The sequence below is a fragment of the Nematolebias whitei genome, chromosome 17, assembly GCF_014905685.2.
Source record: "Nematolebias whitei isolate Nwh7 chromosome 17, NemWhi1, whole genome shotgun sequence".
NCBI lineage: Eukaryota > Metazoa > Chordata > Actinopteri > Cyprinodontiformes > Rivulidae > Nematolebias > Nematolebias whitei.
In genome coordinates, this window is record NC_056514.1 from 33,589,985 (window position 1) to 33,603,461 (window position 13,477).

Consider the following 13,477-nt stretch of genomic DNA (forward strand, 5'->3'; position numbering starts at 1 on the left):
CCCCCCCCCCCCCCAAAAAAAAAATAAAAATGGAAGACGTGTACTGGGCAGCTATGTGAGTGCCTGCGTATTACAACAAGCCTAAATGTTTTGGCAGCATGAGGCTCGTTAGCCCATAAAAAAAATCCATAAATTATCTGCAGCATTGTATAAAACTCTGTGTTCAAAGTGTGTGAAAAAAGTATCGGCTTATAGTCTGGGAATTATGGTACTGTGCACATCATTAGGGAGATTTTTAGGTTGGAAAATGCATCTAAAATGTACATTTAAAATATGTCAAGGCGAGTCTAAACTTGATCAAGAAGTAAACAACTTTGTTCTACAGTAAAAAAAAAATGTCTTCATTTTCGGTCAAGATTTTACCAACTCTGGCAGCAAATAAACAGCTGATGTGCATGCAGTTAAAAAAAAAAAAAAAAAAACTCACCCAGCCGTCTAATTAGACCTGCAGTATAACAAACATTTATCTGCATATGCTTATTTGTTTTTTAAATTTTGACGTTATAACTCCAACTCTGGTGACGAGGAATTGGTTAAAAAAATGTGTGTGAACGACATAATTTCAGCTGTTTTTGTAATTAATGAAATAATGAATAAGGAATATATTCGTTGGGTTCAATTTGGTCTAAATTAGCAGAAAATATTAACTTTAAATGAGAGCTTTGACTAAATTCAGCTTTCAAATACTCTCTACTGGTCATTGATTCAATCTTGTGTATGAATTTATCATTTTACAGTAAGTGTACATATTTATGCATATTCATGTGTATGCATATTTGCATGTGCATTATTTATATTTGGTTCCAAAATTGGTCTTTTACCTTGCAGATGACACAAACAAGATATTCTTTAATCAGTTTTAACCTTTTGTCTCTTCTGAAAGCACATCAGGTCATTTCATTCATGAGGCAGCTGCTGCCTCACACTGACTTGACCTTTGTATAGTTTATGGGAAAAGGTCAGGTCATGCATGGCCGCTCGGTGCCCACACAGCGCCAACACCTTTGTGGAAAAACTCCCTGGAACTTCAGCCTGAGGATGAGTCACCGTGGCAACGCTTAAACTCGTACACGACACTAAAAACTTATCATTCTGCTGTGCAAGCTCCAAGTAAATTCATCTTCACTTCAAATGATAATAGCTGAACTAAAAACTCTGGCATATAAAAATAAAGATGGATTTTTACCATTTTTGTCTTTAAAAATCATACATTGTACATGATTTAGGTAACACTTTGGATTGTTATTTCAATGGGTTTAAGTTAATGTAAGGTTTACAAATGCATGTTAAATTTGTAGCATTAGCAACTTCCAATGTTTGTGAAAACTTTCAAGTTTTGTTCATTTTATTCATGTTCAAGACTGGAGCCCCAACAAACTGGTTAAAAGTCTATATTTAGATCAAAACGTCTACATCACGTCCCCATAAGGACACTAAAATATATTATATCATTTGGTATTATCATATTGCATATTACACTGTATTGCAAAATATTGCATTGGGTTGTATAGTAATGCATAGTGTTGTATTGCATCATGTTTTCTTGTTTATTTTTCATTGTATCCTACTGTATTGTAATGTATTTGTTGTATTATTTTCAGTTTTATTGTATTTTATTGTACATAGTGTTGTATGTATCTTGACACAATTCTTGTTCAACCTAATGAACACCTGAAACCTTCAAAACTGCTTCACCAGATCGAGACTGAGCCCCTTCAATAAAGGAAGACTTTGGAGTTTTTTTTAAAGGAAAAAGTGAATATGAAGTTCACAACATTTATTGAAGGCCACCACTTCATCAAATGTGTTTGTACTGGGAGCTTCGTATTTTGTGGCTAATCCCACTGAGAAGTTATTTTAAATGATACATATATACTGTATATAAAAGATCACAAAATAATAATATAAATGAAATTACAAAATGTAATGTTCTGCAGAGTCCGTACAGTCCTTTAAATCCCGCCTAAAAACTCACTTTTTGCACTTGCTTTTAATTCTAGTTGGGTCTTGAGTTTCCATCAGAACCTTTTCAGTGTGTTATTTTCTTGTTTTAGTTCATTCTTAGCCTAATTTATTATACTTGTGTTTTTAAAGTTTGATCTTTCATTTATTTTATTGCTAGAGTTCCTGTTTGTGAAGCACTTTGGTCAACACTGTTGTTTTTAAATGTGCTATATAAATTAAAATTGACATTGACATTAAAATTATAATTATATTTAAATTATAGATGTTATAAGTAAATTATATATGATATTGTGTTTTGTTATGCGTTTATGTTTATTGCATTGCATATTGTATTATTTAATCTTGTATCTAATTTATTGTTATTTCACACTGTGTTGTTTTTTGTATCATCTTGCATGGCATTCATCTAATTGTACTGTATCATGTTGTGCTGTGCTGTATTGTGTTGTATTATATTGTATAGTTTTATTGTATTGTGTTGTATTGTATTGTATTGCATTGTTGTGTTGTATTGAGTTGCTAACTGTTTGATAACAGGTTCTGTTTTAAATGTGCTCTATAAATAAAGTTGACTTGACTTGTATGTATTGAGTTGTACTGTGTTGTGTGGTATTGTATTGTATTGCGTTGTTGTATTGCATTGTATTGTATTGTATTGTATTGAGTTGTGTTATATTTTATTGCATTGCATTGTATTGTGTTGTATTGTATTGAGTTGATTATATTATATTTTATTGCATTGCGTTGTATTGTATTGTATTGTATTGTATTGTATTATATTGTATTGTATTGCGTTGCATTGTATTGAGTTGTATTATATTATATTTTATTGCGTCGTATTTTATTGCATTGTATTGTGTTGCATTTTATTGAGTTGCATTGCATTGCATTTTATTGTATTGCATTGCATTGCATTGTGTTGTATTGTATTGTATTGTATTATATTGTTGTATTATATTGTATTGAGTTGTACTGTATTGTATTGTATTGTGTTTCGTTGTATTGTATTGAGTTGCGTTGTATTGTGTTTCGTTGTATTGTATTGTATTGTGGAAAAGGTGAAACACCCACACCTGCCTCCACCCTCATTTGCCCCACTCTGGGCTCCTGATCAAGGCCCTTAACCCCCACCATCTGCTCCCTAAACAGGTCTCTCTTGAAAATGAGTTCTCGTGGCTAAATGAGACTACCTGTATAAATAAAAGGTAAATGAAAAATAAAAAAATGTTGTATTGTGTTATATTGTATTGTATTGAACCATTTTGTACAAAATGAAGCATCACAATGTTCCTTTAACTAAAGAAACCGAAGTATTTCCATGTTTTTGTAAAATTGCATGACAATGCAAGTGGAACAGTGTGTTGGTGTTTCAGCATTCAAACAGTGTGCTCAGTGTTTGAGCTGCTTACATCTCCCAGACGCAGGCAGGTTCCCAGGCTGTGTATGACGTCCTCTGCGAGGTCGGAGTGGTCCGAATCCCACACCAGCCCGATGGACACAATTTCCGGGGAGTTCATCAGCACCCGGCGGATACGCAACATTTCCCCACAGTTACTCTGGGATCAAAAAAAGAACAGGAGAAGAGGAGAGCAAAATGAATGTGTGGGTAAACAGGTTTATTTATCATGCTTTATGAGAGTGCACTTCACCAAAACCACTCCTTCATCTGTTCGTCATTAGCCCAAACATGCCTGCAGAGACACGTCAGAACAATGTGGAGAATAAGAGAATAGAAAGCAGAGATGAAAGCAGGAGACACAGGATAACGACAGAAACCGAAGAGAGATCGACAGAAAAGAGGAAAAAACGCTGTGCTGAGTTGTATTTGTCCCTCGGGCCTTCTGTTAAGTTCAGAACTGTGTGTTCTGAATCCTTCCTTTGAGTCATGACCCACCGCAGAGCTGGTGCACACAAACACACACACTCAGATAAAAGCCTGCACACATGCACGCAGCACTGGCAGAATGAGCTCGGAAACAGCCTGAGAACACCCCGGCAACCAGACGCTTTGCCAAACACAACGCACACACACATGCACACACTCGTATTCTGCACAACCACGCTCAGAACGCTCCCTCTGTGGGCAGCGTGCCGCCTCGCACTGCCACTAGAGATGGCAGGAAGGGGTTTTGCCAGCGACCGCTTCTCAGTTCTCAGAAAGGGACACAAACACAGGCCAGGGAGCAGCAGCCAGACTGTGCAGCCCGGGGACGGGGGCTGTCTGTTTGCTCAGGACACATGGTCGGCACACGGAGTCCTCGGCGAGCCCTCTGTGCCGTCTCACTCAAAGGCTGACGGCAGCGTTCATCAAATAACTGTACCAACAGATTCACTCAGCTTCACAACATTGGTCGATGCAGGTCCCATCTCTGAATCTCAAGTGCAAACACAAAAAGTTTGCTTTTTTTAATTATTATTTTGGCTGTGACTATGCAAAGCTTTCCAGAAAACGGTGAGTTACGTAATCGCGTTTGTCAAACGATACGGTGCAGATTGTAACATTCTTCAAAGTAAAATGACAAAACTGGAGGAAAAAAGCTCAGGCTTTACTTCCTGAAAACTCAAACAGCCCCCAAAAATACGGCAAACACACTTTTATTAATGTAGCGAGTGCCAAGACGACTGCTGACGTGAAACTTAGATGACTTGTTCCGTTTCTCGCTGAAGTTGTTTAAAATCTTGTTTTTGTTTACGTCACTTGTTTTGACCTTAAAATAATAATAATAATAATAATAATAATAATATGTATGTGTTGTCATCATTGATACAATGGCAAAATTGGCTCTCTGCATTTTACCCATCCACCACCAGGTGGAGCAGTGGGCAGCTACTGAAGGCGCCTGGGGAGCAGTAGGGGACAGGGTGTGCTGCTCAGAGACACAACGAGATGTGCAATGACTGGGGATTAAACCTGGAACTTTTTGGTCCCCAGTTGGCTGCCCTGCCACTACACCATCTCAGCCCCTCAAATCCATCAAGATCAAATTTTATTCCCAAGGCAATACTGTTTTTGCCTGCATTTGTATGCCGTGTTAGCAAAATATGCCGTCTGAACAATACAGTTAGAACTCCATCCCTTCTCGGATTAAGATTTCAGTTTAAAAACTGTAGCATGAAAGGAGGCACTTCTTCAAGGAATATAGGCTTTTTGAAATTTAGCATTGTTTTGCAGATTTTTCATGCTCTGATGCAGATTTTACCAGCCAGCGTGATATTGTTGAAGTCAGCTGCACCTCAGGCCGACTGAAACAAAAGACAAGGAAGACTTCCACACGTTTCATTTTGGAGCCAACGTTCTTCAACATCAGCACCTGTATGTGCAATTATTTCAGCTGACTGAGGCTGCGCATGGACAAATTTCAAACTGTCTATTCAGTAATTTAACATCAAGCAAACATCCTCCAAGTCTCCTGTTTTTCTCTCTCCAAATATTGTGGCTCTGAGCAAAGCCAAAGGTTGTGCTAACAAACTAGCAGCGCCAGTGATGGGAGATCAGAAAAGGCATGTTGTGTTTAGGATAATGTCAAGGTTTGGATTGTGAATTAGTTTGGTTTTAGGGAGTGGATTCACCTTCACAAACCAAATATCTGAGGCTCTCTTACTGTAATCATCACACATAATGCTTCTCATTGAAAGATATCCATTGTAATAAGAGTATGTGCTGTGTAAAAAGTGTATATGCTCTCACGGGACAGTTGCGCAGGTCTCCCATGTTGCTGGCGTTGCGAAGCAGCTCTCCAAACATATCCGGTGTGGGTTTCTCTCTGCACTCCAGCATCCTCACTGCCTGGTTACTGCGGCATGCAAACACACACACATATGAGACAAGTACACACACAATCTATTGCCAAACCCTAATTTGACAAGGTCTGTATTTAATACTGCCTTTCATTACTTTTGCTAGGAATGAAGAACGCGTCAAAAATGAAACTTGTACGACACGTCTGCTGATTCTGAGACAATCCCAGAGTTTTTCTCTTTAGGTTAAAAAGTAAACTATAACAAATAGGAGAAGCAAAAGTAAAATGAAACTAGAATTATAAGTTTTTTGTCTGTCCAAACAGGTCTCACTTGTAAATGAGTCTTCGAGGCTCAATGTGATTTATCTGTTTAAATAAAGGTTGAATGAATGAATGAATAAATACAGATAAATACAGGTTCACCTCAAGAAGCAAAACTAAACAGCGCAAAAATAAGGGATTTGTTTTGTCTTTGCTTGACTTTTTCTTTGTTGTAACCTTGCTTGTTAAAAAATACTTTCTGGGTTGAGCTGGTTGCACCCATGAAAAACTTGCTGAATCCTCTCTGTCTATGCCAAACATCTTATTCTGCTTATGACTCTTGGTTTGAGCTCCTAGTACCTCAATTGTGTGTATCTCCTGTGAGCAACCAGTGGCAATCCCACATGTTCCAGGTCTGAGACTGAACTCCATCCTCCCAAAGGCCCATGCTCGATCCCACAAAGTGGCTTTATCAGAGACTACCTCCAGAATTTTGGAGTGGAAGGATGGAAAGGCCCGCCTGCAGTCTTGACCTCAACTCCACTAAACACCTGTGGGATTAGCCTGGATGTGTTAATTCCAGAGTGACCAACACAAGCACATTAGTTTACTTGCAGCAAATGCTGGTTGAAGAATGGGAACCCCTCCCACAGACGTGTGTGACCAAGCAGCATTAGGACAAGGAGCAAGGCAGTTGTGGTTGTGCACAGCTCTTCCACATGCTACTGGGGTCCTTATTTGTTAAAACATATCTTTTTACATTGTCAACATTCATTCAACCTTTATTTATACAGGTTAGTCTCATGGAGTCATGAGGACTCATTTACAAGAGAGACCAGTTTTAAGCAAAACCCATATATGAGGTACACGCAACAATCAATATGAAAGCATATAAAATGAAAAGCACACAAAAGAAGTGATATAAAACAAAACAACAAAACATGCTACATTATAAAATGGTGTAAAATACTAAAAACAGGAACATGTCTGCGATGATTTTTGCCATGAACTTAAGAGTTTGTTAAAATCCCTTAGAGAGGTCAAGAGCTTCAGATCTTTTTGCAAGGTGTTCCAGGAAACAGGAGCAGAGTAAGAGAAGGCCCTTTTGCCAGATTCAGTCTGCACTGATGGTACACTGAAAGTAATGATGTCTTGATTTAAAGATGAAAATGTACCAGTCTGTGCGAAGGTAATGATGACCACTTGACCAATGAATACAGGGTGCAGTGATGGGTGTGGTAGCTGCATCCAACATCTAATGTGCTTGCAGGAGCTTTCATGTAAATAATGTCACCATAGCCAATGGAGGGAAGGAAAGTAGCAGTAACAAGGTGTTTCCTAGCATTCAAAGTTAACCAGGATCTATTTCTGTAAAAGAAACCCAATTTTAATTTCAATTTCTTTACCAAGTTTTTGACATGAGGCTTAAAAGAGAGATGTGCATTGACCAAAATTCCCAAGTATTTGTAAGAATCAACAAAGTCAATAGGAACACCATTTGTTGGATAGAAGGAAGGACTGCTGGTAGCAACTTCCTGTTTGAAAACAACATCCCTTTGGTTTAATCAGCATTTAGCACAAGTTTGAGATGGAACAAATCTGACTGGATGATGTCGAATGCAGACTGTAAAAGTTGGAAAACCTTAGCAACTGTTTGTGTCGTCGGCATAGAAATGTAAGGATGCAACAGGAATGATCTGACCTACATTATTTATGTAAATTGTGAAGAAGGTGGGACCTAAGACTGAGCCTTGTGGTACTTCTTTCAGCTATTCAACTGTCAATAATGGTGTACCATTATGTTGAACGTATTGCCTTCAGTCTGAAAGGTAATTAGAAAACCAACTGAGAGTATGGCCTGAGAAACCAACATGTCTCGTTTCTTGAGAATTCAACCATCCATTACAATAAACGCTAAACAAGAGGCAGTATCAGAATAAATTGTTTGGCAAAGAATTGATGTTATTTAGCAAAAAAAAAAAAAAAGCAGAGCAACCCACATACCCACACATGTAATTTCCCAACGAACCTGGCACCATTGAAGACAAACAACAAGCTTTCAAACGGTAACATATTTATTGCCAAGAAGCATTGTTACAACCAAGAAATGATCAACCAAACACAAATTTCCACTTTTTATGCTAGGTTTATATCAACATTAGGATAAGTGAATAATGATTTAATCTAAATGAGCATAAAAAGCTTTACTCAGGAGACAAAACTGTGATTTCTTCAGCAATGCTTAAAGCGATAACATTTTAATACTAATTTGCATTTTACTGTTTTTTTAATATACTGTACTCTGAAGGATAAAGTCTAATATATAATATCCTCTTCTATGAATACAAAATGACCAACTCTGCCTCAGGCACTGAACTAGGTTTGATATTTTGTGTTTTTGGAATTATTTTTCAATTGAATTGCTATTATTTTTTTTTTTTTATGAATAACAATTTAAAAAAAAAAACTCTCCTCATCCCTTCCAATACCTTGAAATGAAACTCTTCTCTGCATGCTCTCAATTTACAAAAAAAAAAAGCCTAACAATAGAACAGCAGTTTAGAACATGCTCTCATGTCAGAGTTTTTTGTTGTCATTAGATTATTTTCCATATGATGATTTCATTTAATTTTTGTGTGTTTTTTAGTCTTAAAAAAAACAACCCTCAGTGAGGTTTAAAGCAGCTTATTGGAACTAACACACACATTAGGGCACCTCAGTGATCTACAATAATTTTGAATTGTGTATTTATTTGCACTTTTTGGTTTTCTGCATTGTTTAATTTGCTGAAGAGCTGATGCGTCCTCTTATTTTCTTGTTCAGGCTCACTGTTTTACTTATAGATTACCGTTGCCCCCTAGGTGTACCGAATCAAACACCTGATTAATTACTTCCCCGCTCCTGATTTCATTAACTTGAAGGTTTTCCCAGCTCACAAACACTATCCTGTGTTGATTTACCTGCCATCCTCTTTTTATATATGGAGGACATTATGCAGAAGCTCACCTGCTCTTGCATATGCATGAATGTTCACGTGTACGCATGATGTATGTGTTTACATTTTCATGCTCACAGACCCGTGCAGAGGAACACACTCGCTTTACTGTCATTTCATCACAGCTTGCCACAAGATTTACTGCATTTTGTGTGTTAGCATGCATGTGTGTGTAGGTGTGTGCTCGGTTTTACCATAGGGATGTGGTGGAGATATAATGGACCATCTGAATGAAGGGCAGGGGGTCCGATGTGGCTCCGCACCTGTTACACACACACTGCAAACACAAAGACATCCTGGGATTCATTACAGAGCACATTTCTCATCCAGGCCCTCAACAATAGGTGCTTTAAAGAAACGGAATGGGTGAACGCTCTCCCACCTGCTCGAACAGAGTCATAGCGAACTTCTGGTGTGGTATGCAGTGTTTGGCTGTGCAGATGTCCTCCCTGCTCTCCGCACTGATGTGGAAGTGGATCCGCATGAGGAGATTCTCCTAACACGTGGCACAAAGTTTGCAGTTATGAGCGGTGTGGTTTTGTACACACAGAGTGTGTGCGTTTGGTGAGTGTGATCACTCCTCTCTGTTGGCACTCGTGTTAATCTGACCGTGGGAGCAGCATCTATATTTCATATGAAGCCGACGGATTCCCTGACTGAACACATTTACTACCAATCGATCAGACAGCAGCTCTCAGGAGCACACATAAAACATGCACACACGCACACACAAAGACCAGACACACACACAGTGTGGGTCTGAACTATAAAGGCAGAGAAAAACACTGAAATTGGTGGTTAGGAACCAAGAAGAACAGCTGAAAGCGTAATGTGGGTAGTTTCAAGATAAAAAAAAACAAACCTTTATCTTTAACTTTCACCAACATGGTATTAATATGTTATTGTCTCTTTCGTCATATTTTAAAATATTGATAATTGTAGCATTTTTCCCTTTTTTATGGCAATAAATATTAGCGTAATCATAAAAAGATTAAGTGAACCAGAGAAATTGCATTTCCTATGAAAATACAGTGTGAGTGCTTATTGCTGAAGAACTTGCTGAAAAACAGCTGACATGCTGAAATTGTAGCTGAAATGGGAGAACAAGCCTAAGTTAGCAGAAAAATGCAGAAATAACCCAATTTTCTGTATTTGGTTTGAATAAGAAGAAATTAGCACAAAAATTAGAAAATTAGCTGAAGAAAAATGTCTGAAATTAGCAAGAAATAGTTTAAACTAGCTGAAAAGGCAAAAAGAAGCTTAAATTACCAGAAGGAAGTGGAAAGAGCACAATTGTGCCCAATTATGCATAAAGAGGCAGAAATTAGCACAAAAAAGTGGAAATTATTAGAAAAAAAGAAAAATGTTGCCAAAAACAACTGGATAGTAGCTTAAAAAGCAGAAAGAAGCTTAAATTACCAGAAAGAAGTGGAGCAAGCACAGTTTTGCACAATTGGGCTGAAAGAAACAGAAATTAGCACAAAAAGTGGAAATTATCTGAAAATAACCAAAATGATCAAAAACAGCTGAAAAATAGCTTAAAAAGGCAGAAAGAAGCTTAAATTAACAGAAAGAAGTGGAGAGAGCAGATGTTTTGCTGAATTAGCCTGGAAAAGTTTAAATGAGCGCAAAAAATGTGGAACTGGCTAAGAAAGCTTAAATTAGCATAAACAGCTCAATAGTAGCTTAAATAGTAGAAAAGGCTGAAACTTGCGGAAATAAGCAGAAAGGAGCATAACAAGCAGAAAGGAGTTAGAAAAAACACAAAAATGTTGTAGTTAGCAGAAAGAATCTGAAGGCAGCAAAAAACGGCTGAATAACCAGATTAAAGTAGTTGAATGTAGCGGGGAAAAAGTTAAAATTTGCCCAAGGAAGCTGAAAGAAGCTGAACCAGAACAAAATGTGAAAGGAGCAGTAAAAGGTTGTAAACAGATCTAAAGAGCTGAAGGACGTCACATGAGCTCAATTCATTTCCTATGAAAGAAATGGCAGAAAAGGTTAAATATTTCAAAAAGCTAAAGTTGCTCCAATACCAAAAGTCATAAAAGGATTGTCCTGAAAGAGCTGAATGTTTTGATCTATGATTTGTTGAAGTAGCACAAATTGTGGAACAAGAGCGATGCCGAAAAATGTTCAAAAATATAGAACCCATAATAACAATAAATATAAACAGGATGGCAATAGTGTGAATGCTTTATAAGCATTCACACTATTATTTACATAGAAATATGTTGGCATAAATGAGTTCAGATTTGTATCATAATTCACTTTCCTTTGATGTATTTAATAAACAAGTTCTTAGCTTCTTTTTGCAGAGCAAAACAAATTTTAGACGAAGGCACGGATTTCATCTGCAAATTTTCGAGCTTCGACAAAATGGAGATTTTTTTTTCCCCGAGATCGGCCTGTTAGCTTAGCTTGTAGCCTAGCTTCTCAACTTAGCTGCTTTTAACGATCCAAAAACACGATTTTGGACGGTTAAAACAGATTTTAAAGAGAAAAGAGAAAGGGCGGGACAGTGAGAGTACTGGAGTTGAGCTTTTTGTCATCCAGGGTCTTTAGTAGAAAGAGAGAGACACGAAGGAACAATAAAGCCAATAAATGAAAATTAGGTCGATAATTTTCATTTAACATGCGATTAATTGATTTATTGTTTATCGCGACAGGCCTAGATGTGAATGACTCTCAGTTGTGGCCAAACCAAATTCAGTTCAATATTTGTAAAAGTGACTGTTATAATAATTTGTTTTGTTTGCTAAGGCTGATTAGCTGTGGAGAACCTCTAGAATTGAATTGACTCCAAATGATAATATATTATAGATGTGCATCCAATGATCACTTTCTGAAGGTTTCATTGCTGTCTATTCAGTGGTTCATGAGATATTTTGCTAACAGACAAACAGGGTGAACTCCATTAGTTAATGCTTAAGGTTTAAGGCAAATATCTTTCACAAGTAGAAGTTCTTGGTGTATGTGTTGTGAATGCATTTCAGCTACGACCACAAAGTTTTACTGACTGAATTATAGAAACGTTTGTTTGCTACTGTCGGCTGACTGAATCAATGCACTTGAAATTGGTTGGATCCAAAAGATAATCAGTTTCAGAGATATATCCAGTGAACATTTCCTGAAAGTTTAATTAAAAGACATCTGTTCATGAGATATTTTGTTAACAGAACGAGTTGACTTCAAATATTTGATGGCAATTTTTTTTAAACGATCTTTCACAGTTTCTCAGTACTGGAAATACGTGGTGGGGATGAGTCTTATCTACTGCCAAATTTTATATCAATAGATGTAAAATTGACTGTTTGTTGCAACTTTATTGAAAGGAAAAAGTTATAATGTTGAGACAAGACTAAGATTTTTTTTTTTTTACTTTTTCTGCCAAAAATATTTAATTTTAGTTTCATAACAAAATGAATCCTCCCCAATTGTTTCTGCATTGCAATAATATCAACGGCAGAAAAGATGATTACTGTCTATTGTTTGTCGTTTGGTGTTCGTGTGCAGCCATGTGGTGCTGCAGACTCACGAAGCACTCGGCAGCGTCGTCCATGATGCCCAGCTGAAAGCGTTGCTCGTCCTGGAACGTCTTGGCCAAAGCGCTCCGCAGTGCATCAGATGGCAGAACTCGCTCGCTGCTGAACTGGAACTGCGAGAAGATACTCTGCAAACACATAAAGAATCTATTAATTTTTCATCCGCTGCTGCAAACCTAAACTATTTCATAAGCACTTTTCCTGAAAGGCCTCTGCGCTGGTGTGCAGTCTCTGTTTTCACAAAATAGTGGGGGAAATGTTTCTTTGAACCGAGCCATAAAACAGAAACTACTGTAGTTGTCCATTTGTCTGGAGCTAAAGTGCAACAGAACACACTTGGACTGGTCTGAAACAAATGCCACGGCCAAGACTTCAACATCCAGACACATCAATATTAAATACCATTTGCAGAAACCAGCTTTGAGAGCTGTAGCAGCAAAAAGGAAACCAAAGCACAAGGATGCAAGGAGGGAGTCCGACATTTTGGACGAGACAGTTTGACATGCTTCCTGACCTCATGCTCAATAATCCAGGTAAAAAAATCCAACAGTTCAGTCAGGTCGTCTGGACGGTTTATTTTTTTGTTGAGACGTTTCATCTTTCATCCATAAGACTTCATCAGTCCAGTTCGGATTGATGTCATCGGACTGATGAAGTCTTGCTGCCGATGGCAAAAGTGTGACAATGTGTTTGTGTCTTTATTTGCCGTGATGAACAACTGGACACATTTTTATTAAACTATCCTAAAGTTGGATGTACAACTGCTTAACTTTTAGAATCAACCTGATTTAAGATGGCAAAGGCTCTTAGAAGACACATAAGTGGTTATAACTGATTCGCGTTTACAGATATTGAGCTAAAATTTGTGTAGGAGAAGCTGAAGCTGATCCCTAGTTTATACAGTAGTCCCTCATTTATCACTGGGGATCCGTACCCTGAAGACCCACGATAAGTGAAAAACTGTGAAGTAGGAA

General features: G+C 37.6%; 1 protein-coding gene across 1 annotated transcript in view; it reads right to left on the reverse strand.

The window, feature by feature from the left end:
- The window catches only part of usp54b (ubiquitin specific peptidase 54b), a 57,617-nt gene that overhangs the window by 20,594 nt on the left and 23,546 nt on the right, over positions 1-13,477 (reverse strand). The window contains exons 2-6 of the mRNA XM_037690924.1: positions 12,497-12,631; positions 9,344-9,457; positions 9,156-9,238; positions 5,654-5,759; positions 3,375-3,521 (exon numbers count right to left, since the gene is read on the reverse strand). Of these exons, the coding sequence (XP_037546852.1) occupies positions 3,375-3,521; positions 5,654-5,759; positions 9,156-9,238; positions 9,344-9,457; positions 12,497-12,631 (585 nt within the window). The remainder of the gene's footprint in view (positions 1-3,374; positions 3,522-5,653; positions 5,760-9,155; positions 9,239-9,343; positions 9,458-12,496; positions 12,632-13,477) is intronic.